The 27,084-nt window shown below is 42.5% G+C and overlaps 1 protein-coding gene across 1 annotated transcript; it reads right to left on the bottom strand.

Moving 5' to 3' along the window:
* Nucleotides 1-26,445, bottom strand: LOC125925143 (dimethylaniline monooxygenase [N-oxide-forming] 1). Its single transcript, XM_049633928.1, has 8 exons — nt 26,314-26,445; nt 17,476-17,664; nt 14,063-14,225; nt 9,285-9,427; nt 6,863-7,062; nt 5,656-6,011; nt 5,066-5,138; nt 1-1,091 (listed from the first exon to the last, which is right to left on the bottom strand). Exons 1-8 carry the CDS (start codon nt 26,443-26,445, stop codon nt 749-751), a joined length of 1,599 nt encoding a protein of 532 aa, XP_049489885.1. The 3' UTR covers nt 1-748.
* Between the last annotated feature and the right edge of the window lie 639 nt (nt 26,446-27,084).

Below are 27,084 nucleotides of genomic sequence, written 5' to 3'. Positions count from 1 at the left end.
GCCTCTTAATCCCCTTCTCCTATTTTGTCCCTTCCTCCAACCCCCTGTCCCTGTGGCAACCACCTGTATTTATGAGTGAGTCTGTTTCTGGATTTTGTTGCTGTTTTGTTTGTGCTTTATTTTGTTTTTTAGATTCTATATATAAGTTAAATCGTATGGTATTTGTTTTTCTCTACCTTCTTTACATTCTTTTAGAAACATTCCAGTGAGTTTACTGAACCCCCAATTCTTTTATGGTCTTTATGAATAGACACCTCATCCCCTTATCTCTTTCCCCCTACCTTTACCCCAACTTGTAAAAAAGAGGTTAAAAGACCACTTGAAACAATCAGTTTTGTTGTTTTTTTTCTTTCTTTTCATTTTTAATCATCTGATATCACAAGAGGATTATTTTAGTACAACCAAATCTTTTATGAAGTAGGGAGTTTTAGTTGAGGCCCGTGAAAATAGTTTATATGAGAAAGATATAGGAAGGCTCAGAGGGCTGTCTTTAATAGCTGTCTCTTGTAAAATGAACCTGGAACCTTCCAGCAGCCTTCAAAGGCACAGAAATCTTGGTTATCTGCCTCTAGCACTGGAAGTAGGCGGAGCCGTGAGAGGCCCAGGAAGACCAGCAGGAGGGGACAGGAAGTGGCTTTCACCACTTGCACATGGCTTATGACTGTGAATGCAATGTTGTGTCAATGGCAGAACAGAGCACTGTAAATCTACAGTGTGCATCTGACGAGCCATTTGGGTAATCTTTTATTTATAGGAAAATTAGGAAAATGGCCATAAGCAAAGCCAGAAGGCTTAAGAGTTTAAGTAAGCTTGCAAAGGGAGATGGGGATTCTTGTACACTTCGAGTTTTGGTGACTTTGAATGTTCGATCCCACTGGGTCAAGATGGCATTTCTGGCTCCTTCCCATTTCCCTGGGCCGGTTAAGCGGAACTGGTATGGTGTGGATGGGCCGAAGAAGATGGTCAAGCCCAGGCGTGGGTCCGTCAGGAGCATAGAGAATAGGTTGGGTTTTGCATTGATGTAGGTCAGGAGTTCATCTATGTATGTGATATAATCTGCTTGTAAAGCTTTGCAGTAACACAAGCCAAACCTTTATAAAAGGAAAATGGGGGATAAAGAGAAAGACACAAAGATAAAATAATGATAACCCAGAGCAAGTCAACGTGCCAAAAGTAAACAATGATGCTAGAAAATGTGAAATGTTCTCTTTTGCTTTTCTTTTTTATTTGAGACAGAGAGAGACAGAGACAGAGACAGAGACAGAGAGAGAGACAAGCCGGGGAGAGGGGCAGAGGGGGAGAGAGAGAGAATCCCAAGCAGGCTCCATGCTCAGCACAGAGCCCGATGTGGGGCTCGATGCTATGAACCTGGGATCATGACCTGAGCCGAAATCACAAGTCAGATCTCAACTGATTGAGCCACCTAGGCACCCCTGAAATGGTTTTTGTATTATTCTCTCCAAGCCCATAGCTGTCTAATGGTTTCATTGCATTTTTTTTTTTTTAATACAAGATGAGCTCCTTGACAAGATACTCTATGCATATGGTGCTCCAAATGCTTAAAATGCATCTAGTATTTTTCTGCTTCTTTTGTCAAATATTTAGGAATTTCTAGAAAAAAATTTATTTACATAATTTCACTATTCCTAAATTTTTCTAAAACTCAGTTATTGCTAGATTTATATAATGTAAAGTCCACAAGAATCAATAAGGTGGAATTTCCTGTAATGCTGGTGTTGGTCCTAAAATCACCAGCTGACCTATGTGACAAGAAGCTTTTCCACTGTGCAGCTCTAATTAATTATCTATGTTATAGCACAATTCCATAATGGAGATCAAATCACATTCCAGGTTGAGGGTGAAAAAGAGGCATCTAAAATGTTTTTTGTTATTTTAGGATTTAGCACTTTTGACAAGGATAGCTCAACATGAAGTTTGGAAATATATTTAAATTAGAGAAGTGATAAAAATAATAAAAAAATAAAAATTATTTTTTAATGTTTGTTTATTTTTGAGAGAGACAGAGGCAGACCATGACTGGGGGAGGAGCAGAAAGAGAGGAAGACACAGATTCCAAAGCAGGTTCTAGGCTCTGAGCCATCAGCACAGAGCCTAAAGCAGGGCTCAAACCCATAGACCATGAGTTGAAGTTGGACACTCAACCGACTGAGCCACCCATGTGCCCCAGTGATAAAAATGTTTAAATGCAGTGATTTATTTATTATTATTTTTTTAAAATTGTTTAATGTTTATTTATTTTTGAGACAGAGAGAGACAGAGCATGAACGGGGGAGGGTCAGAGAGAGAGGGAGACACAGAATCTGAAACAGGCTCCAGGCTCTGAGCCATCAGCACAGAGCCTGACGCGGGGCTTGAATTCACGAATTGCGAGATCATGACCCGAGCTGAAGTCGGACGCTTAACCGACTAAGCCACCCAGGCGCCCCTAAATGCAGTGATTTAAAAACTTTCTTTTGGTATCAGAAAGCATTTTTCAAGTGATAATTTATATTAAAGCCCAAAACAGACTAACAGTAAACAAAACCAGAGATGTTTTAGTTGGGTTAGGAGTGAGGATGAGAGTTGGTGGGGTGGGGGGGGGGGGCCAACGCTCCTTTCTTTTCTGCTGCTTCCCTTCTGTAATCCCTGGTCCTTGAGTGTGAGCCAGAGAGCAGAGAACAAGTGGAAACTTCTCTAGGGAACAGGGTCAACAAACTTATTCTGGCAAAAGGTCAGATGGTAAGTACTTTAGGCTTTGAGGGCCATGTTATGGTCTCTATCTCAACAACTCAAAAGCAGCTACATGTAAATATGTACATGAATGAGTGTGGTTAGGTTCTCATGAAATTTTATGTATGGCTACTGTGATTTAAATTTCATATGAGGCACCTAGGTGGCTCAGTTGGTTAAGCGTCTGACTTCGGCTTGGGTCATGATCTCATGGTTCGTGAGTTCAAGCCCCATGTGGGGCATTGTGCTGGTGGTTCAGAGCCTGGAGCCTGCTTTGGATTCTGTGTCTCCCTCTCTCTCTGCCCCTCCCCTGCTCATGCTCACTCTCTCTCAAAAAATAAGTAAACTAAAAAATTTTAAAACAATAAATTTCATATAATTTTCACATATCACAAAATATTCTTTTATTCCAACTCTTTTTTTTTTTTTTTTTCGTAAGTCAAAGCCAAGCGGCAAGGGTCGTTTATTGCAGGTTCGAACCTGGTCCTCTGCGCACTCGTCGCCGGTGACACAAGAGGCCACGATTAGGGTTGGTATAGCGTTTTTATAGACAGAGACAAATAGCACAGGGGAGGTTTTTACTTGTGGCGAGAGGAAGAAAGGGGGAAGGGGGTAGGTGAGGAATGTGCTAAGCAAGCAGGTTTACAGAAGCGAGAAATGCCGGTTAGTTTGTATACAATCACTCATTCCATTACATATCAGACTACATTTAGGAAGTTTTACAGCCCATTCTACAGTGGGTTACAATCAGGAAAGGTCTCACAATGCTCATAGCAAACAGCAAGCAAAACAAACTTCTCAGCAATTGTATTTTTTATCAAACATCCATAATAAGCAGAAAAGAGAACCTAGCTTTAAACTAAGGCGGGGCTGTCATTTGGATTTAAAGCTGTTCCTTTCATTCCCCCCTTTTCCTTGTGCCTAAAGAGCCAATCTTGGATCTTCAGTTTTTTATTTGTAATGTCTCGAGCGGTTGGTACTGAGTTCGTAAGACCACTAATTGTACAGCATTGAACCTGTCTTGGACAAAATTAATAATTTTGTTTATGATGCAGAGGCCTAACGTGAGAGCGAGAAGTAGAATGGCCAGAGGCCCGAGTAAAGCGGAGAGCAGGATAGTATTATAGACTTTCTGGGTTTTTAAATTAGAAACCTCCCAAGTTAAAGTATAGGGTATGTGGGGGTTGCCTGCAATACTTATGAGTCCATAGGAGGTGAACAGGAGCACGCTAGTGAGTGTTCCCCCGATCATTGTGGGTCCGGAGCTGCTGCAACAGTCTTGGTATGGGACACCCAGGCCTTTGGTCTCAGCCGGTTTTCGGGGTCAGGTTTTCGACGCAGAGTCAATTTTAAAGGATGGGTCTTACTCTGGTCAACCGTTCAGGCAGTGTTGGCTTCCGGCACGAAGTCTTCTCGAACCGCAAAGGGATCAGCTGGTCGGGCGTGGGTGTAATGGATCCAGGTAGCAATCCTATCGACTTTGAGAGCAGTGGGTGTGGTTAGGATCACAATATAGGGTCCCTTCCACTGTGGTTGGAGGGTCTCTTGCTTGTGTTCCCTGCACGTATACCCAATCTCCGGGTCGGTAGTGATGCGGCTCAGGAGGGGGCCCGTTCTCATAAATGGCTCTCAATCTGGGCCAAACTTCCTGGTGGGTGTGCGATCGGAATCAAATACGACCCGTTGACCAGAAGTCTGGTGGGCTCTGGGGAGATCTCGGTGGGACCTCCAAATGTAATGCCTGAAGTTCCAAAACCTCCCACAAAAGACCACCAGAGTCGTAAGTCAAAGCCAAGCGGCAAGGGTCGTTTATTGCAGGTTCGAACCTGGTCCTCTGCGCACTCGTCGCCGGTGACACAAGAGGCCTATTCCAACTCTTAAAAAACATAAAAGTTCAAGTGGTCAGGAGATTTGACCTGCAGGACATAGTTTGCAGAATCCTGACTAGAGTAGAATCTAAATAAAACAATAGAGTTGAATACAGATTGGTTGAATGAATGAATAAACAGACCCTTCTAGCATCAGAGGGGATAAACACAACTCTTTGCCTGCTGATTATGAAAAAGGCGTGGAATAATGTATCTGGTAGATGAGAGTTAATTGTATTTGGTTTAGAATCCAGACTCCGTGCGGTGCTAGATAATTATGGTCTGAAGTGACGATTTTGGGACCTTTAAACTTTTCAGTTCCCCTTCTCCCCACTCTCCTTAACAGGCTATGCTAGTTTCCCCCCACCTCTAAATCTCAGGCGCTGCCTCATGTCTCTCTGCTATTGTTTTACCAATTTGAGTCATGATTCAAAAGGATGCATAAGGAGTTAACTAAGTTAACTCACCCACTGGGTTTGTTTTCTTTTCTTGCATTGACTTCCTCAATCATGACACTTTGCGGTGGTAACTTATTTATACCTGTGAAACAAACAAAAAAGGCAGTTTAACTTCAGGCCTGCTTGCTTAGTGGGTGAAGATGTTTTATTACTGCTTATCTTTATTCCTGGTACCCAGCGACTCATCTGTTCTCCTCCCAAAAATATTAGCTGCCTACAGGGTTGATGGTAAGTTTTTGGTAATAATGCTACCAGCTGAAAAGTTATAAGCATCTGGTCATCTCACTAGTTATCTGATACAACATAACCTCAGAACTGAATTCTGTCACTTGATTGAAGTTTTATACTTTAATTGAACCAGTTAATTCAGTGAAAACAACAGATAGACACAACTTGTATTTTTTTGACCCCCGATTTATCTTTTGTGCTGGTAATGGCTCAAATTCATTCTGAGTGTAATTCCATGAAGAATAGAATGAATCCTGCTTTTAAAGATTCTGTTGTTTGAGATAGGAGCTGGGGACGCTCTCAAAATTTCTGGTATCCAAAATAACATAGTAAACAGAAAACATATGCCCTGAAATTTCTCATGCACGTACCTTTTAGGACTCGAACAACCCATCGTGCTTGGGTCTCTCCAGTGGGTATGATGGAGCCCAAGGGTTTGATGAGGCCAATAACAGCCAGGGTTGGCTTTGGCAGATGTGCAGGGAAGATGTACTTGTACAGTGATGCCTGGCCATTTTCGACTTTCACTACGGACTCATCAAGGAAGGGGAAAGCAAAGGTGTATCCAGTGGCAAAGACAATGATATCAATGGGCTCTTCCTTTGGGGTGTTGTTAAATACGACAGAGTTTTCCTTCACCTCTTTTATGCTTGGCTTGATGAGCACTTTCCCAGTGATGATATGGCCTGGGAGTTCATCATTTAGCACAGGCTCTCTCAGCTGTGTCCTAAAGAGAAACATGGGCAGGGAAGAGATGTGCCGGTGACCAGTGTGGCTGGCCCTTCCACCTCCTTCCCTTCCCTTCCCTTCCTCATTCTGGGACTCTCCCCTTGGCCAGGCAGGAGGTGCCAGTCTTGGGAGAAGTGGCACTCGGTAGGGAGCTGTGTGCCCTCAGTGGTGGCTTGGGTACACCTGATCCACGTTGGTCCAGAGTGGAACCTGGAGGAAGATCAGACGAGATCTCTGGGCTACGATGCCAACCCCGGGAATGGAGTATCCTTGTACCGACTCAATGAGAAAGTAAAACCGTCTGTTCTTCTTAATGGGATAAATTGTAGGCTGTAACTCAGACACAGACTGAGTTAAGTACAGACTGAGGTCAAGGTCGTCTTGACAAGGGCAAGAAGGCACTGCTGCTGGAGAGATGGGCAGGGGCCACTACAACATTTGATTCTTCCCACACAGGGAAACAAGCCAAGCGTGTTGCTTCTACCAAAAGAGTCGTAGACAAGTCATTGTCTTTCGAGCGCTGCAGCTGAGGGCCACGTAACCTGCCTAGGTCATAGAGCTCACTTATCACTACATGAGCTTGGGCAAGTGGCTGAACTTTGCCAAGCCTCGGTTCGCCCACAGTAAAAAGAAGATTAAGTAAGACTTTAAAAAAGGGTTGTTGACAAGATGCAATACCTAGTTTCACTTACCAAGAACTCAAAATAGCTAGCTATTAGGAAATACACTGGGATGAAGTTTTCCTTCACGTTCGGTCGATATGATGTGCTGCTGCCTGGTTTGGCTGTGCCAGTGGAGGCACAGAGCCTCCTCCTTCCTCACAGCCCTCAGCAGATACCCTCCGTTTACCTGTCTTCTGGTACCAAGCCGTAATTTGCATGATGGAACCAGCTGTTCATCTTTCTCGCCAGCAGCCAGTTCACAATCGGAGTTGGGAGAGAATTTCTGAACATGTTCTGAAACCGAGTCGTGAACACCATGTCCCACGGGTACCCTGAGTCGAAGACTCGACTGATCACCCACGCCCCGCCGGTGGTGCTGAGGAACACCTGGAAGCAGTCAAAGAAGCCACTCAGTTTGACACAGTGAGCCCAGCTGGCTTCGCCAGAGAGTCAAGAGGTCTCATCATTGGAATAGCGCCCGAAAGTCTCCCTCCCTCGAAATACATCCTCCACAAGATGGTTTTGGCTCCTCTGGCTCCCGTGGTAAAGTTATTCATTTGAGATAACGGTTTGGGCACTTAGAGTATTAAAGTGCCTTCGAACATATAACTGAGCACTTATTATCTGCGAGACACAGTGCCAGACACCTCAGTGAGTGAGCTACTGTGGCAACCCAGGGCGAGCTCAAAGTCTCGCGTGAAAAAGCAGCGAGCGGGTGGGTACAGTTTTGCATGCTGGTAATTGTAGGTCATAAGAACAAGGTGTGGCAGCAGGTGAATCTTGTCTATAAAGAGTTTCAATAGAAACCACTGTTTGAACTGACAATACATTTCAGTAACACAGTTGGTTTTGGTGAATTCCTTAAAAAACACTTTTTTTTTTTTTAACAGGTTAGCTGTTTGAGTTCACCAGCTGACTGAGTTGGAAATTTCCACATGATAAGAGAGATAGAAATAATATGAATGGAAATAGAATATGCTACCCACATGTCTCCTGTGGGGGTCGGAGTGGATGGGACTGTGTTAATTTTTATTTCAGGACCTCCTTTCTCTTCTCTCAGGATGTCTCCACCAAACTGCCAAGTCTCTCCAAATCAATCAACCAATCAATCCGTTTTTTGAAAGCTCCCGAAGGGAATATCAAAATCACATTCCCAATCCTTTTCCTTCATAGCTATTTTTGCTCTTGCATTATTATTTTTAAAGATTTTATTTTTAAGTAATCTCTGTATCCAACATGCATCTTGAGCCTACAACCCCAAGATCAAGAGTTGCATGCTCTACTGATTGAGCCGGCCAGGCACTCCTCACTCATGCATTCATTCATTCATTTATTTATTTATAGAGCAAGAACAAGAGAGAGAGAGTGCACAACCCAAGTGTGAGCACAAGCGGTAGAGGGGCAGAGAAAGAGGGAGGGAAAGAGAGAGAATCCTAAGCAGGGTCTGCACTGTCAGTGTTAAGCCCGACATGGGGCTTGAACTCACAAACCATGAGATCGTGACCTGAGTTGAAATCAAGAATTGGACACTTAACCGATTGAGCCATCTAGGTATCCATGATCTAATTATTTATACTTATTTAGTTGGCATCTGTGTTCGCCTCAACTCTATGCTCCATTATGGCAGAATCTTGCTTTTTTTTTTTTTTTTTTGAGAGAGAGGGCTCAAGTGGGTGAGGGGCAGAGAGAGAGGAAAAGAGAGAGGGGGGGGAGAGAGAGAGAGAGAGAGAGAGAAGTGGGACTCACACTCACCCGATGCGGGACTCAACCTCAGGAACCTTGAGATCATGACCTGAGCCAAAGTCAGATGTTTAATTGACTGAGCCACCCAGGTGCCCAGAAATCTTGTTTTTATTGTATTTTCCCGTGATTCCCCCTGTGCCTGGCACAACGTTTGGCACATCAGAAACCAACAACTAATATGTATTTGTTTTTAACAAGTGCCAGCTGAGGAACGTTAATTACAATTATTACATAAACTTTACTAGGGAGAGATCACTGTGTTGGGGTAACATAGCTGGGGAGGTACAAGTGGATTGTAATAAAGGGGAAAAGAGCACTGAAGGGAGGGGTGTGGTATGAGCAAAGGGGAAAAACACAGGAATTGGAAAAGGCTCAGAGTAGTGGGAGATAAAGTTGAAATGGCACATTTGAACCAGATTAAGGAGAACTCTATAAAGCAGGGCTAATCCATCTGCAATTTATTATTATCATTATTTTCGCTTTTGTTGCTTTTATTTTATTTTACTTTATTATTTTCGTGAAAAGAGTTTCCCCATACATTTTGGCAGGATTGAGGAGCCAGAATAGCTTTTCTAGCTTCTGTTGTTTCACAAAGTGATTAAGCATGGCCTATGCTTTCTCAGATCTGCCTCCTCTGCTAACAGCACAGAGACTCTCTCTCCCTCTCTCTCTCTGCCCCTCCCCTGCTCATTCTCTCTCTCAAATAAATAAATAAACAAACAAACATTAAAAAAATAAAATTAAAAAATCTGTTTTTTTTGTATGTGTGTGTATTTTAGGCATTTTTATTTCTTTCATCTTTTGTCACTGTTTGGCTGAGGCATGCATCTTAAGCTACAGTTTTTCATTAGGTAACATCAGGGTACCTTTTCTGCCAGGTGGCTGGCCTCCACAGCAATGTCTGTGCCCGAATTCCCCATTCCAATCACAAGGACTCTCTTGTCCTTAAATATATTTGGGTATTTATACTGTCGGCTATGAAAGTACTGGCCTTTAAAGGTATTTATACCTATAGAAAAAAAAAAGTCAAATGAAGAATTTTATAGGATCAGTAAACGAAACATATGTATTGCTCCATTAATAATATCCCTTTGATTGGGGCGCCTGGGTGGCTCAGTCGGTTGAGCATTTGACTTTGGCTCAGGTCACGATCTCACTGTTCGTGGGTTCGAGCCCCACGTTAGGCTCTGTGCTGACCGCTCAGAGCCTGGAGCCTCCTTCAGATTCTGTGTCTCCCTCTCTTTCTGCCCCTCCCCTACTCGTGCTCTGTCTCTGTCTCTCTCTCAAAAATAAATAAATGTAAAAAATAAAAAAAAATAATATCCTTTTGATGGATTATTTTGGTTGTTTTTAATAGCATGCTCAATTTTAAGAAAATCCAAAATGTGAATACATGACTTTGTAAGACACAGAAATGAGTGATTATTTATTTAATGGAGGTACTTATTCCATCTCACTAGATAGGCCTCTGGGTTTATTTGCTACTAAGTTGAAATATCATGGCATAAAGATTAATTAAGCCATTATTACCAATTTTATTTATTTATTTATTTATTTAATTTTTTTTTAAATTTATTTTTAAGACAGAGAGAGACAGAGCATGAGCAGGGGAGGGGCAGAGAGAGGAGACACAGAATCCAAAGCAGGCTCCAGGCTCTAAGCCATCAGCACAGAGCCTGACACAGGGCTTGAACTCCTGAATTGTGAGATCATGACCTGAGCTGAAGTCAGAGGCTTAACCAACTGAGCCACCCAGGCGCCCCTATTTATTTTTTTAATTTAATTTTTAATTTTTTTAAATTTACATCCAAATTAGTTAGCATATAGTGCAACAGTGATTTCAGGAGTACATTCCTTAGTGCCCCTGACCCATTTAGCCCATCCCCCCTCCCACAACCCCTCCAGTAACCCTCTGTTTGTTCTCCACATTTATGAGTCTCTTCTGTCTTGTCCCCCTCCCTGTTTTTGTATTATTTTTGTTTCCCTTCCCTTATGTTCATCTGTTTTGTCTCTGAAAGTCCTCATATGAGTGAAGTCATATGACTTTTGTCTTTCTCTGACTGACTAATTTCAGTTAGCATAATCCCCTCCAGTTCCATCCACGTAGTTGCAAATGGCAAGATTTCATTCTTTTTGATTGCCGAGGAATCCTCCATTGTGTGTGTGTGTGTGTGTGTGTGTGTGTGTGTGTATACACCACATCCTCTTTATCCATTCATCCATCGATGGACATTTGGGCTCTTTCCATACTTTGGGTATTGTTGATAGTGCTGCTATAAACATGGGGGTGCATGTGTCCCTTCGAAACAGCACACCTGTATCCCGTGGATAAATGCCTAGCAGTGCCATTGCTGGGTCGTAGGGTAGTTCTATTTTTAGTTTTTTGAGGAACCTCCATACTGTTTTCCAGAGTGGCTGCACCAGCTTGCATTCCCAAGCCATCATTACCAATTTTAAAGTTGATGGAAATCAGCGATAGAATTAGTTTGTTCCATTTACTAATATTTGACTATCTAGAGCTTCTCCCAAGCAAGGAGCAAGAGCAGAGAAGTTAAAGGGAACTATGAGTCAGCGCCTCCACTCTTTTCAGCAAACTGTTTTTGGCATTTATGTGCTTGGACCTGGGCTGAGTTGATATTAGAGAAATAAGATAAACAAAATGTGGTTCCTATTCGAAAAGATCCATGTTGGCTGGGGAAGTTCACCGATAGCTCACCTTGGTGACCGACTATAATGCAGACTGAGTTTGCTGAGGCAGCAAGAGTTGGCTCTGAGAAAAAGGGATCATGTTTGCCACGCTGGGTTTAGCTCTACTGTTCTAACCAGAAAGGATATCTCAGGCGGTTGATGCCAAATGTCTCACTGAAACATTAAATGTGAATGGAGAGTTTTGGAAAATACTCTCAGGGTTGCATAACACAAAAGTTAAGAGGTGCTGTACAAAGAACCTTTTTTTTTTTCCCAGGAAAAGTGATAAGACACCTAGATTCTCAGGGGATAAATATCGATGCTTATGGCAAATAGCCTCATCAAGGTTTGGTTCACCCTTAGTTCACCTTGAAACATTAGAAATCTGACATGAATCTCAGTTAAAACCCACCACAATCCCGAGCACTTAGAATTTAATAATTGTGCAGCCAAGTTCAAATATTAATTCAGACAGGACTCATCACAGATCAGAGAATGGTTGAAAAGGGAGAGCTAGGCAAGTTTAAGGAGAATCATAGAATTATTATCCCTGGATGCTAAATTACCTTAGATTTTTCTCCAGATCAAGGTCTTTTGGATCAGAAATGAACAAAAATGAGACTGTGTCTGAGTCACCTATCACACTAATATTTTCCCCCCTTTTATCACAGGAGGATAGAGCAGGCACTTTTTTTAGGTGAATGTGGTTGTGTTAGTAAACACACCAGAGTGTATATATCTGAATGATCGATTACAAGTAGTTATTTTGGGAGGTTGTACATTTATTCTGTGATACCTATTATTTTTACTAAGACTTTTTGGAACATCTTTGGAATTGACTCCAGACAATGTGCCTCCAGGGGTGCCTCAGTGACTCAGTCTGTTGAGCGTCTGACTCTTGATTTTGGCTCAGGTCATGATCTCATGGTTTGTGGGATCAAGTCCCACGTCAGGTTCTGCGCTGATGGCGTGGAGCCTGCTTGGGATTCTCTGTCTCTTGCTGCCCCTTCCCTGCTTGTGCTCTCACTCTCTCTCAAAACAAACAAACAAACAAACAAACAAGAACAATGTACCTCCAGACACGTTTTCAAATGTCTTCAGTAAATCTGAATTTTTCTAATAGTTAATGATGACCCCAGGAATTACGTACAGACTAAGTAAGTCTGTTGTGAGGCAGAGAGAGAGTTTGTGAGATTTCGAGGACTCTTTTTCAAATCTAAAGTCACAAAACCTTAGAACTCAAAAGCTCCTTAATGGTTACCTACCCAGAGATTTCAAATGGCCAATTGGTAGTAGCCGGTGAGATATTGAAAAGGTCTGCAAGTCCCATAGAGCTCTGTTTGCTTGATTTGTGGTGTATGCTGTTGGATACGGTGGTCAATTTATGGGCAAAACCCCAGAGGCTTAGAAAGGTTAACCAGAAGGCCCAAGGTTGTATAGCTTGTTAGCTGTGTAGCCTAGAATCTGTACCTCCTGGGTCTCAAGCCATCCTATTCAAATTGAGGACACTGGTTCAGCTGCTTTCTGGGTACACCTTATCCTAATCTGACCTGACTTGAATGACGTCTGGAGGGCAGACCCAGCACCAATGGATGTACGTGAGTTGTTGTAAAATAAGCATTTGTATCATTTGCAGGTCATGTGTAGACTGTGATTCCTCTGCTGGACTCCTATAAAACTCTTTTCATTCCTTCCAGACAGGCTACATGTTGTCATATCCACCCCTGTATTTTTAGCACTTTGTGTAATTTGGCGCTATTGGTGCCAAATAAATTCAGCGTATTCTCTTTGTCACGGAACTTTCTGGATTCTTAGGGTGATCTAGTACCAGGCACTCCCTCCTAGGAGTTTGGAGGGGCTTGCCTACTTAGGGATTTTCTCTGTGGACAAGAGCCGAGAAAGGATTGGGTTGTCTTGTGGGGTGGCTATTGATCCTCTCTCAGGGATGTTGGGGAATAGTTCCTTATATCGTGGACTTGGGGCTTTTTGATTCAAGATTCAATTCCACGGCAGTTTTCAGGATGTGCTTCGTCCTAACTTGGCCAGACTTGCATAAGCTCTTGGGGCATGGGAGGTGTGTGAGTTTATCGTAAGACGAGACTTGAGATTACTCCAAGTCATATTTAGATGATGAAGAGAAAAATTTCCTAAAGTTTTAACTTCTTGAAACCTTACTGTGGATAAAATAAACCAAATCATTGTGTTTTTTATTCCCTCTGCATTGTAATCCAATGGAAATTTGACATAGATTAACATGAATCATATTTGCAAAAACCAGATAAGGAAACTGGGACTCAAAGATGACTTAACTTGCCTTCTAAGAGTCTTTTCTCTGTTGACTACTGACCCAGTGCTATAAACGTCTGATCTAGGGGGGTGGGAGGGAGGGTAGGGTGGGTGATGGGTATTGAGGAGGGCACCTTTTGGGATGAGCACTGGGTGTTGTATGGAAACCAATTTGACAGTAAATTTCATATATTAAAAAAATAAATAAATAAATAAATAAAATAAAAAAAATAAACATCTGATCTAGCTAAACCTCTATGGAACAAACGAACAAAAATCACACTACTTTTTTTAAAAATTTATTCACTGATCGACCTTTGTGGCCTCTAAACTCAGCTTTGGTTGTGTGCTACTGCTGAGGCTAACAACTTTGTAAGCATCCAGTGTCTTAGAAGACTTTCTGAGTGTTGCCCATTGCTTAAGGAGGGACATTGAACCCCAGTGAAGCATAAAACTGCTTGCAAGTAATTTGTTCCCCTCCTTGGCACTTATGAATTGTTTGGAACAAATGAAAGTAAAAAACTGGCCAGAAATGCTGGTTAGAAAAGATCCCCGTTACCTTACAACTTTAACTCTTTAATGGAAGAACCATAGAAATTCATTCCCGGACCAAGCCAGTATCGGGATGGCTCCCACGAGACGAATTAAGGTCAGGTTCAGAAAACCGTACCTGGGAAAGAGTCCAGTGGCAAATATGGGTCAGTAAGAAAACCAGTGCAGACCATGACGGCATCAAAGATGGCAGACCCTTGCTTTCCTTCATGCTGAGTGACCACCTCCCATTGGCCAGTGACAGTAAAATCTGGGCATTTTGTTACACTGCAGACTTTAGTCTGAAAAAAAGAGTCATAGTCACAATTAATTGTTGTCAAGCTGCTAGTAAGGGCTTGCTGGCCGACATACCAGTTGACATTTCAAATGTTCTAGAGCATAGGCTAAACATAATCAATAAGCATAAACTTAGAAATAGAATCAAGTTATCAGATTAACCATAATTTTCTGGATGGATGTATTCTTTTTAAAAAATATTTATTTTTGAGAGAGAGAGAGATTGAGAGAGGGAGAGAGAGAGAGGGAGAGAATAATAGTGGGGGAGGGGCAGAGAGAAAGGGGCACAGAGGACCCAAAGCGGGCTCCACCCTGACAGCAGAGAGCTGGATGTGGGGCTTGAATTCACCAACCGTGAGATCACCGCCTGAGCTGAAGTTGGATGCTCAACTGACTGAGCCACTCAGGCACCCCTGGATGGATGTATTCTAAGAGTTGTACAGGGTTACTTAAGAGAAGTGATGCGATCCAAAAATTTTGAGTGATTTGTTCAAATTCTCATAGTAAGTGATAGAACCAAGCATCGCGGTCTTCTGAAGTCTTTTTCATTTTTTTTTTTTCTGTTACGTCTATCTCTCATAAAGCTGTGCTTTAATAAAAACATGGATGATATAAATTGGAAATATGAATTTGGTCCCAAGTATCTTACCTTATGAAAGGTCCTGTAGAATATGTTGTTGACGTTTTCCCAGATCTTGATAGCTATTGATAAGTACTAACTTGATGGCCTGAATGTTCTGGGAGTGGTCCACATGTCAGTCTATTTTTTGTTTCAATAGAGTATGTATATGTTTATGCATGCTAGGTTCTGATTCAGAAAATATATAAAATAAATTTACAAGACAAATTTATTAATTTACTTATTTATTTATAGTTTATTTATTTTGAGAGACTCAGAGAGAGACAGTGTGTGCAGGGGAGGGGCAGAAAGAGAGGGAGAGAGAATCCCAAGCAAGCTCCGCGCTGTCTGTGCAGAGCCCGATGTGGGGCTTGATTTCACAAACCATAAGGTCATGATCTGAGCCGAAATCAAGAGTCAGATGCTTAACCACCTTAGCCACCCAGCGGCCCCCCAAGTCAAGTTTAAAAGCATAAACGCTCCACTGGCCAAGAGACTTTGCTGCTTTTCTTTCCTTTTAAGTTTTCAGAGAAGACAGGTGTCTCAAGTCTTACCTCATGGGTTCACAATTTGGTTTATAATATTTGAAGTGCTTATTGGATTTCAACATTTGTATTAGTAACTCTTCCTTTTTTTAAATATAAATTTTCAGTTAATTAAAAATTAATTTCAAAGTAGAATTTACTTTCAACTTAAAAATAAGAAATGTTTCTAATTAAAAACTTGGAATGCACAGAGAGGAAAGAAATCTCTTATAAATAGCTGCTTGTGTGTACTCTCTTAAAACTTTGGTGAACATCTAGCTTTAAAGTTTTTCAAGGTGGGCCTGGGTGGCTCACCCAGTCAAGTCAGCATCCAACTTCGGCTCAGGTCATGATCTCGCAGTTCGTGAGTTCGAACCCTGCGTCAGGCTCTGGGCTGACAGCTCAGAGCCTGAAGCGTGCTTTGGATTCTGTCTCCCTGTCTCTCTGCCCCTCCTCTTCTTGTACTCTCTCTCTCTCTTAAAAATAAATAATAAAACATTAAAATTTTTTTTTCAATTATTTTAAAGCAGGCTGGGAGCAGCACCTAGTAAAGAAAATGCTTCAGATTCAGGAGCTCTGATGCATTAAAACTACTTCTGTGGGTTATGCCCATTCACTATGGTACTGTTTCAATTTTACTGTGTCCCTTGAAAGATATGGGAGTGGGGTAAAATACTCTTTAGAAGTTTTTTTAAAAATTTTTATCCAGTTTTTTTGAGATATAATTGGCATATAACATTGTATAAGTTTAAGGTATACGACATAATGATCTGATATATGTATATACTGCAAAATAATTATAATAAACAATAAGTTTAGCTCACATCCATCACCTCACATAGTTATAATTTTTTGTCTTGTGATGACAACTCGTAAGATCTACTCTCTTAGCAACTTACAAATATACAACACAATAGAGTTAACTATATTCAGCATGCTGTGCATTATATTCCTGGAACGGATTTACCTTACAACTGGAAGTCTGTACCTTTAGAGAACCTTAACCCATTTCCCCAGTCCCTACTCTTCACCTCTGGTAACCACCAATCTGTTCTGTTTATATGAGTTGATTTTTTTTTTTTTTTTTTTAGATTTCACATACAAGTGAGATCCTACAGTCTGTGTCTTTGTCTGACTTATTTCACTTAGTATAATACCCTATAGGTCCACCCATGTTGTTGCAAGTGGCAGGATTTCCTTCTTTTTTTGTGGCTGAATAACATTCCAGTATGTGTGTATGTGTGTGCCACATTTCCCTTATGCGTTCTTTATGCATGTGCCCATCGATGGACACTTAGGTTGTTTCCATGTCTTGACTATTGAAAATAATGCTGCAGTGAACATGGTGGTGTAGATATCTCTTCAAGATAGTGGTTTCATTTTTATCAGTGCTTTTAAGGTTGTGAATATGAATCTTATTTGCTACTAGTGTTGGTCATTCATGTTGTTTTCAATTCCCTAGGAATTCCTTACTATCCCCATCTGTAGTAGGGAGAGGGGAAGAGAGGAGAAAGAAAACATGTGGATTTTTCATGTTTCTTGGAGAGGGGAAAAAAGAAGATCTATTTGTCCCCATCCTTCTACCTTCTTCCTGTCTCTGTTCTTGGAAATGGGAAGGGAGGTGGTGAGGCCTCTATAAAGAACAATATTCAAAGATCTTTCTATTCCCAAGGATATCTAGAAAAGATTTCCTTCAGATCGTGGGGTTCTCTTATGTGTGGGCCCCTGCACATGCTTATTCCTATAGAGGGATAGTCCAGAGGAGAGTGCCTAGGTATGGGTAGAAGTCATCAGTGTCACTATGTGCATTTGTTCCGAGCTGAGAATGTGGCCTGATATTTTTAGGTCCCTTTGGGTACTTGGGTGAAATTATTGCAAACTAAAAATTTATTCATGTGAATCCTTACTGAAAGTATCCATTTCCACCTCCAGATTTACTTAAGGCGGCGGGGGTGGGTGGGTATGAGTACAAGGGGAAAAGGAATCCAGCCAGCTGTCAACAATCTCGCCAGTTCATGATCTCATCTGCAGAGCCAAGGGCTAGGCTATGGAGAGAAATAGGAAATTGGTAGGAAATACTTCCTGACTACTAACTCATGTTTTGTGTCTTACCTTGAACTGAATGTGTTTCAGAAGGTTGAACCGGTTTGCATACATTTTGAGATATTCCAGGAATTGAGAATTTGGCACATAGTTTGGATAATCTTCTGGGAAAGGAAAGTCTGAGTAACAAGACATCTCCTTGCAGCTGTTGGAAACCACAGACCTGTAGAGGCTGGCTCTTCCTTCTTCAACATGTTCCTGTACAAACGGTACACGCACATGAGTGTGTTTGCATTCGTGCATGTGTGTGCACACGCATGAAATGGATATTGATTTTTAGACATTTCAAATATTGACAAAGATTAAGGTTACCCTTTATCTTTTTATTTCCTTTTCTTTCTTTCTTTCTTTCTTTCTTTCTTTCTTTCTTTCTTTTTCTTCTTTTTTCTTTAATTTAAAGCATGGAGCTTGAACTCATGACCCTGAGATCAGGACCTGAGCTGAGATCAAGAGTAGGATGCTTAACCAACTGAGCCACCCAGGCACTCCAAGATTGACATTTCTTTTTTTGTTTGTTTTTAAGTTTATTTATTTATTTTGAGATGGGAAGAGGGGCAGAGAGAGGAGAGAGGGAGAGACAGAATCTCAAGCAGGTTCTGTGCTGTCAGCACAGAGCCTGAGGTGGGGCTGGAACTCATGAACCATGAGATCAGGACCTGAGCCAAAATTGAGGGTCGGTCGCTTAACCGACTGAGCCCTCCCAGGAGTCCCCCAAGGTAACCCTTCCTAATGGGATTTGTTACCCTGCACTTGAGATAGGGTGAACACTGAATACTTAATTTTATGATCAGAATTACTATTTCATTCACTACATGTTAACAAATAAACCCAGGATGAACTCCCTTGTCCAGATTGATATGGCATCACTTCAAAATGTAGGAAAATATGGAAATAGACCAGAGCCAGAAGTACTATCTGGATGATGGACAATCGCTAGGTAGTTTGGTTTCCCAGGGTATTGTTGAAAGAATCACGGAGAAGAGGGTTCAGATTATTGAAGGACTCTGCATCTAAAGTTAAGGAATTTGCATTTTATAGGAAGGTTATGGCAGTCTTCTGAGTTTTTATGTGGAAGTGATTCATATTAAATTTTGGAAAGATAATTCCAGTTCTACAAAAGAAATAGGAAGTCTGGAAAAGAAGGAAGGAGGCCAGTGAAGAGCCTAAAACACAAATCCACTTGATTGCTAATGGCAGCCCGAGCAGAGGCAATGGCGGTTGCCACAGAGAGGCGAGATTTGTGAGGTAGCAGTAAGTCAGAATGCGCAGCATAGGGAATTTGTTTGGATTTAGGACTTGGGAGAAGAAGCACGTCAAAGGTTTTCAGAATGGACAACTGTGCACTTAGTGAAACACTAATTTCCCACTCCTAGTTTTGACATGAATAACTAGCACATGTCAGTGTCTCAGACAACTACAACCAGGTTGAGTAATAAGCACTTTTGGTATATTCAGTCTTTAATATACATTGCCTCTGTGTTTTGAATGTATTATGGAGGATTGTTCTGATTTTAATGGGAATGTGGTCCTTAGTATTTTAATATTATTTACCATTTTGGATATCTACAGTTTTTTTTTTTTTTTTTTTTTGTTCTCTGTGAAGCAAAAATTATTTTGTTTGTGTGAACAAGTGGAAAGACGAATGTAAGCCTCACCTATGGAGGAGGGCTCACTTCGTTCCCTCAAAGGGAAAGGTATAGTGAGCACAGAGAATAAACTTATAAACATGTCTTTGTGGTTTGAATTAATGTTACTGATCTCATCAACTAAGGAGCAAGCTGTATCTTGTTTGTCTGGGGCCTCAGCTCTACCAGTCTCATTTATACAGCATAAATCTAGAAACCTGGAATCTAAAGGCTTCTGAGAAAGATGACTATTTAAATCCTGATCTTTTATTCTGCAGGCAGATCTAAAGCACTGTTGCTCAAAGACGTATTGCTCGGCGAGCAATATGGAACTGGATTCTTTGTTAATCCTCTATGACAAGTACAGGAATTGAGAGTAAGCATCTGGAAACTTTACTAGCAATACTTCACCATTGCTCAATATCCAAGCACGTGGACTTCTATGTGTTGAATGGGACTTAGATCAGTCTCAGTGTTGCCTTAACTCGTGTGATGAGTGGCCTGGGGTTCGAACTGTGTGCGAGTCATGGATCACTGATGTTTTAAGGTTAGTTTGAAAACTGTTAGCCAGAAGTGCATAAAATTTGTCATTATTTTCTTTCATTGAAAGATAACTGGGGGCACCTGGGTGGCTCAGTTGGTTAAGTGCCCGACTCTTGATTTTGGCTCAGGTCATGATCTCATGGCTTGTGAGAGCCTGCTTGGGATTCTCTGTCTCTTCCTCTTCTCCCCCTCTCTCTTTCTCTCTCAAAATAAATAAATAAACATTAAAAAAAAAAAAAAGAATCACCTGGGGAATCTTACTCGCATGTAGATGCTGATTCAGTAGGTCTGGGTGAACTTGAGATTTTGTATTTCTAACAAATTCCCCTGCAGATGCTGTTGGGCACAGACCATACTTTGAGTAACAACACTTTGGAGCAGTCCTACCAAAGTGGAATTTGGTGGAGGCCACTTATGCTCTTTAAAATTTTCTGGCAGTCATATTTAAAAAGGTAGAAAGAGCCAGTGAAATTAATTTTAACAGTATATTTTATTTAACTCAACATATGTCAAATTTTATACTTTCAACACGTAATCACTATAAATATTACTAATGAAGTAGATTACATTCTTTTACTCATAGCAAGTCTTTCAAATATCAGTGTATATTTTATTTATTTGTTTAAAAATTTATTTTTCTCTTTTTAAAGAATTCATTTAAAAGATTTGTTATTTTTAGAGAGAGAGAGAGAGCATGAGCAGGGGAGAGAGGCCATGGGAGGGAGAGGGAGAGAGAGAGAGAGACAGAGAGAGAGAGAGAGAGAGAGAGAGAGAACCACAAGCAGGCTCCAAGCTCAGCTCAGTGTGGAGCTCTCTATGCAGGACTCATTCCCACAACCCTGGGATCATGACCTGAGCTAAAATCAAGAGTCAGATACTCAACTCACCTGAGCCGCCCAGGTGCCCCTTAGTGTATATTTTATACTTCTCAATTCAAATGCCAAATTTTTATTGGAAAAAGGGGATTCACATACCCAAACTGTTAGCAAATATGCTTAAAAACACTCCAGTAACTGAACTGAGTATTGGTTTTAAAATTAAAATTAGGGGCGCCTGGGTGGCGCAGTCGGTTAAGCGTCCGACTTCAGCCAGGTCACGATCTCACGGTACGTGAGTTCGAGCCCCGCGTCAGGCTCTGGGCTGATGGCTCGGGGCCTGGAGCCTGTTTCCGATTCTGTGTCTCCCTCTCTCTCTGTCCCTCCCCCGTTCATGCTCTGTTTCTCTCTGTCCCAAAAATAAATAAACGTTGAAAAAAAAAATAAAATTAAAATTAATTACAATTAAGTGAAATAAAAAATTCAAGTTTTTAGTGAACCAATTCCAATATGAACCAATTCCATAGTTACATGCAGACAGTGGCTACTTTATTGAATAGCAGAGCTTTAAAGTTGAAGCCAGCTATTAGAACAAAATTTAGTGTTGGTTTTATTTAATTAAAAGTGATGCTTCCTCTGGGTTACAGGAAAAAAAGAGAATAGGAACAGCTATAAAGAGATGTAATGTGGAGCAGTGAGAGCAAACAGCCGGGGAAGAAGCTATACTACAATAAGAGAAACATCAGTTATGAATGTTTTGGGGTCAATTAGGCCAAAGCTCCCTCACTTTTCTCTAGCATCTGAAAACATCACATAGTGAATCATACTTGGTTAATACTGGCAATTTTTAGTTAACAATAATAAAAGGGTAAGTTAGGAATATATACTGTTTTAATAGGGGAAGAGATGTGCATAATACATGTTGTAAAGATTTCCATAAAAATGGCTCAAAAATTTTTTCCGTATGTTGGAATGGCACATTTAAACAGCAGAGAGTAATGGGGCTCAGTGGAGTTGCATAAGCCAGGAACCATGTATTAAGGGGACCTTTGAACAGATGAACAAAGAAATATAAATAGAAAAAAATGCTGTTTTGTAAAACTCTGGGAGATAATTGTAAAGGCAGGGAGAAGAGTCTTCCCGGAAAACCTGAGGCCTATCTTGAAACAATGTATCACAGATGTTAGCCAAGGAGGCTCTATAGTTTAGAGGGAAACTTAGCCCTTAGGGCGGAATCCAAGACCAACTCTTTGGTCTTTTCTTTCTTCCCACTGATTGTTCCTCCTAGAAAGATAGAGCATGCACTGAGCGGTTCTGGCTTCCCGGTCTACTTTGGTCCTGCAATGTAATGACTGGAAAGGTCACAGTCATCTGCTAAGACACTTGGGTGGGACTCCCTGAACCGTCCAGAATTTACATGCTCTCATTCTTGAGCCAGACTCTGGAAATGCATGAAGGACAGTTCTCGACAGCACAGACCCAGACCCAGACTGCCTAGGTTCATCTTCAAGCTCTACAGTTTTATCTGGGTAATCTTGGGAATTTTCTTTTTTAAAGTTTATTTATTTTTGAGAAAGAGAGAGAGAAAGACAGAAAGAGAGAGAAAGCACGCACAGAAGCAGGGGAGGGGCAGAGAGAGATGGAGAAAGAGAATCCTAAGCAGGCTCCCCACTGTCAGTGCAGAACCGGGAGGAGTGGGGGGGGGGGGCTCAAACTGAAGCTCCCAAACCTTGAGATCATGACCTATGCTGAAATCGAGTCAGTTTCCTTAGCTATAAATAGGTATTATAATAATAGTGTATATCCCCTAGGATAAACTGAAACGATAGCTGTAATGTGTTTAGGATAGTGTCTGCTAAGCTCTCAATAAATGTTAACTGTTACTCATATTATTCCTCCATGATTATTATGGAGATTTACTTTCTAAGCTTTGTGTCCTTCAGAGAGGATAATAGGTGATGGGAAGAAAGCTTTGACAGTTCAGATGTCTCTCCTGTCTCACATTAAAAATAAATGTAAAATGATAATAAAAGTCACTCCTAAATAGAGACATTCTCTCTGTACAGGACATTCATACCTCTTGCTCTCCAAGAACAATTACTGCCTTCTTTTCCTCTCCTTTGAGCAGCCAGAATCCGTTTTTCTTTGTCTCCTCCTCTCCCTAGCGAGAGTTGGAGTCTCACTGGAGGCCAGAACATCATTCTGGGAGGGTTAGTAGGCCCTGGAATATGTTTCAGGGATGTGAAGGATGAAGCCGAATGTGTTTCTACCAGTATAGTATAATTTCCTCTAGATAATGTCAGTGTGGTTCTATAGGAAGGCTATCCCTTAAGATCCCTTCCTATACTAAAATTCTCTGAGTAAAATTCATTTTGAGTGATGGGACAATTCCTCACATTTTATTTCAATGTTACTTTATAATTGAAGTAATCAACCTATGGTGTTACTGCCCTAAGCCTCCCTTCCCTCTTAGGAGCCTAAGAGAATTGGTTGTAAGATAGACTTTCCATAAATCTCGTTTGCCCCCACTTGAGTTAGTGGACAGAAGTGGGCTCTTTACCAACGTATCCCAATTATTACCAATTTATTTCTCATTAAAGATCACCACCTCTCTCCCACCCCAAGGAATGATGCCATTTCTTTTCCATTGCAACCTTTGTTTCCTCTTTGCTTGAGGCTATGGTAGCTGGAAGAGGCCAGAGTCATGGGTGTCTGAGTGTCAAATTAAGCACAGTGGTTTCTAATCTCTATAATCTTTGGGGGTGTCTCCCTATTTGGAAATGGAGGCAGTCTCCATATGTGTTTTCTTGGGTTTCTGCAGATGGCTTGTCCATTTTTGCCTGGTGATCCCCGATGCCCAGAAGGGGTACTAAGGATCCCCTATGGGCTTTCTGGTAAGCACAGCCCTTGGTCGAGCACTTTATTTTTTTCATTTTAAAATTTTATTATTTATTTATTTATTCATATTTTAGAGAGACAGAGCAGGGGAGAGGGGCAGAGGAAGAGAGACAAAGAATCCCAAGCAGGCTCCATGCTAAGCGTGGAGCCTGACATGGGGCTCAGTCCCACGACCCTGGGATCCTGACCTGAGCGGAAATCAAGAGTCCAGCACCCTGGAGCAGACACTTTAATCTGCAAGTTTTGAGTTGGCCACTTGCTTTGAGTGCAGAGACAGAGACACCCTGTAACCAAGCCTGTGTGCGGATGTGCACGTGCGCTGAGGTAGGAGGAGAGTGGGATGCCTCTAGAAAGACTCAGAAGGCTCATAGCATGTTGGAGCTGAAAGGTCCCTTTAAGGGCACCTTAGTTTAGGGATTTTCTCTCAGGCTTTCGAGAAATCTCAAGGTGGTATAGTTATCTCAAGAGGCCACTGTGTCAAGAGAGGGCTGCTGAATGAAGGTCGGGTGGTTTTCCTGGCTCCCAGTCCCCGAGCTTTTATCTATATTTCAAATTGGTTCTGTGTTCTCATTGAAGACAGAAAGCAGTGGGGCTGGAAGGACTTGTTACTTGGGCTACTTCTGCTGTATTATCCTCTTTGCCATCCTTTCGGTGCCCTATCATGTGGTTCGAGATAGGTTTCCCTGACCTCTATTTTTCTTACTTCCCTCCTCCCTTCCCCACTCCCACTCCTTTATCCTCCACAGAGGCCGTATTTTCCTGATGGAATCGAGGCCTCTCCACCTTTCCGAGGCAAACCCTTCTGCTGGACCTACAATGACACTCCTTCCCTTGTCTGTAGGATCTTGTTCTAGTTTGGGCTCAAGTAATCAATAGTCCCCCCCACCCCCCTACCTCCCCTGTCCAGGTAGCTTCTCTTTGTCTGTAAACATGTCTGGGTCTTCCCATCATGCCAACATAAGCAAATCGATACACTAATAAAAAGTACCTCCTTTATTTCGTTCCTCATTATCGATTGCTTTCTAAATAATACCTTGCCAGAAAATTCAGCCACCCTCATCCCCTCCCATTATTTCTTACGCATGCCACGTACACCAATGAGCTATTTTTATTTTCCAAGCCTGCTCAGTACCTTTTCTTTACTGGTTTCCTCCCTGTAATCTCCCACTCAGTCTCGTCTGCCTGTTGAAATCTTTCCATCGCACACCGTCTCCCCCATGAAGCCTTCCCTGACTTTCCTCCAGTGGATACAATCCTGACCTCATTTAAATACCCACAGCACTGTGTCTAATTTGTAGGATCCTACTCTCTTCTCATTACCCCGGCAGCAGCCTGGGGGTTTGATGTATTATTCTCATTTCTGTGTCCCCCACGGTGCTCATGCATAGGTGTTTGACCTGCCCAAGTCACACGACCAGTTGGGCACAGCTGGATCTGGAACTCATTTCTCTTGATTCTTAGATCAGTGATTTTTACATGTGAATAATTAAGTGTCTGTGACCTATATAAAGTGCATTTTTTTTTTTTTTTTTTTTTTTTGGCCCAGCATCCTCAGGTCTCTGGGCTTTTTTTTTTTTTTTCTTTCTGGACTCACCTTTGCTTTGACTGAAATTCTGCTATCTATCCTTTTAACTGGGAACTTTCATCTTGCAAGCCAACTCCCAGCTGTGATAGATTAATCCTATTTATCTGGAGTATGTGTTAAGAAGGATTCTGAGGCTTATCAGGGGAAGTGTATCATGCTTGACTAGCAAGATCTTCAGTGGGCACGGGAGGGGAGAGGTACAGCAGGGGTGTTAGGTTTCTGCTGTCCTAATGGAAAGTATGCACTTTGAAACATGGGAACAGATGTGCTCTTTCACTTAGTGCCTTCGGAAGAGGTTTCTATGTATCGAGGGTCACATTTCAACACCTGCAGTTCTTTATGTGGGCCAAGCGGACCTATGCTAGGAGAACTGCAACTAACCAGCAGCCTTGGCCTCTGGGGAGCTTTGCTCACAGAGTTAGGAAATCCTTTATTCCAGTTCCAAATTCCATTCTTCTAGGGTAGAGGAGTGCCGCATCTTTCTCTTAGCCCCTTATGGGCTCTGAGGCCCGGACGTCTGACACCTTGCTCCTTTTCACTATTCCCGACAGCTTTCTCATCAGCATGTTTAAAGCTCTAGAGAAGGAGGGCCAGGAGGAGGCTTGGGAACTCTAATGCAAATGCTTCCCTGCCCAGCCACAGGACTCAAAGGGTTTCAGTGGCCCCAGCAGTGCCCCTGCGATCCCCTTTGGCCCAGGCCAGTCAAGGGTGGGCTGTAGAGTCCCCTCTTCTCCTTCCTCACCCCGTTCTCCTCTCCAGTCTGGACGGTAGCCCTGCTGAGACTTGAGGATATTACTTTCTTTGCCTCAGGGAAAAAAGGCTCCTAACTCACATTCTTTACTTCTGGTTGTTCTTGGCATAGATTGGCATTGCTTGGACAGCAGCACCTTGAGTGTAGAACTCATCATCCAGCGAACCCTGCGCTGTTTCACGTCAGGGGCAGCAGGACTGGGGAAAAAAGAAGGTGAGCAGTTCTGCCCAGCAGGTGGAGGCCAGCATCCCTGCGCTGCTGGGTTCATATGCTTGCCCCAAACACTACAGCCTCTGGCCTCACTTCACCCCCCCCCCCCCCCGGCTCCTGCTCCCCTTGTTCCGGGCTTTCCTGGCTGTCCCAGCCATTGCATTCTCTCCCACCCTTTGTGGGCATCTTCCTTCCTCTTGGCTTTAGATAAAGTTTGTAGGGTTGCTTCCACACTCCCCACCCAAGCTCAGGCTGTGTCCTGCTTCTTTCTTTTAACAATTTCATTAACCCTCCTGGCCCCTGTTCAGCAGATGCTTCTAACTCATCCCCCCGCCCCAGAGCAGCCTTGGGAGAAATGCTTTCACACCGCCGAGCCTTATCCATTAGACACATCGCACAGCTGCTGAGACCCCTACTTACGGTGAACCTCCACAGCCCCCCGAGGTCGTCACTCCTCTCAAAGCATGTGGGCTCCAGGCCTTCCTCCAGGCAGCACTTGATGGAGGCCAGGCCACTGACCCCGGCTCCCACAATCGCAACTCGCTTGGCCATGTTCCCTGGTGCAGGGGAAAGCAAAACTGAGCCTTTTATTCACAAGTGAAAGCCCCACCCCAGCTTGGCTGCTCTAGCCAACCAGGAAAAAGAACCGGGGAGGTTAAGAAATTTGCTCCATTTGATCCCTCTGTGGCTGGCCTCTGGTGTTGTGAGTGCAAAAAGAGAAATGTTCAGGTCCCTGGTTTAACCCTGTGCTCGTAAGTCCCTGCGCCTACACTCGGAGCTCGTGCCTGATGTTAGCACATTTGTTGCCAAGACTGTGGCTTCTGGCAGAGTGGCTGAAATTAGACCCTCTCGTGGAGAGTTTTGCATTCAGGATGGGGCTGCTGCCTCCGGCCTCCCTTCATGGGTCCCAGAATGGCATAGAGTAGTAGACCAGAAAGAATCACCTGGTCAAACGTTTTGTTTTTTAAGTTTATGTATTTATTTTGAGAGAGAGAGAGAGAGATAGAGAGAGAGAGAGAGAGAGAGCATGCAAGCGTGAGCACACAAGCAGGGAAAGGAGAGAGAGAGAGAATCCCAAGTGTCAGTGCAGAGCCCGATGTGGGGCTCGATCTCACAAGTCGTGAGATCATGACCTGAGCTGAAATCGATAGTTGGAAGCTTAACTGACTGGCCACCCAGGTGCCCCTAACA

Source organism: Panthera uncia, chromosome F1 (genome assembly GCF_023721935.1).
Source record: "Panthera uncia isolate 11264 chromosome F1, Puncia_PCG_1.0, whole genome shotgun sequence".
NCBI lineage: Eukaryota > Metazoa > Chordata > Mammalia > Carnivora > Felidae > Panthera > Panthera uncia.
The sequence above is the reverse complement of the archived record's forward strand: the minus strand, read 5'-3'. Positions and strand labels throughout refer to the sequence as shown.

What these genes read in the sequence shown, in the direction of transcription:
- LOC125925143 (XM_049633928.1), bottom strand. Translation starts at nt 26,445, where the DNA reads ATGGCCAAGCGAGTTGCGATTGTGGGAGCCGGGGTCAGTGGCCTGGCC. An exon ending in CCAGCCACCTGGCAGAAAAG is followed by an intron (nt 7,063 to 9,284) that starts GTACCCTGATGT and finishes GACTGCTTCCAG; the next exon opens with GTGTTCCTCAGCACCACCGG. An exon ending in GGTTGTTCGAGTCCTAAAAG is followed by an intron (nt 5,139 to 5,655) that starts GTACGTGCATGA and finishes TTTGTTTCACAG; the next exon opens with GTATAAATAAGTTACCACCG.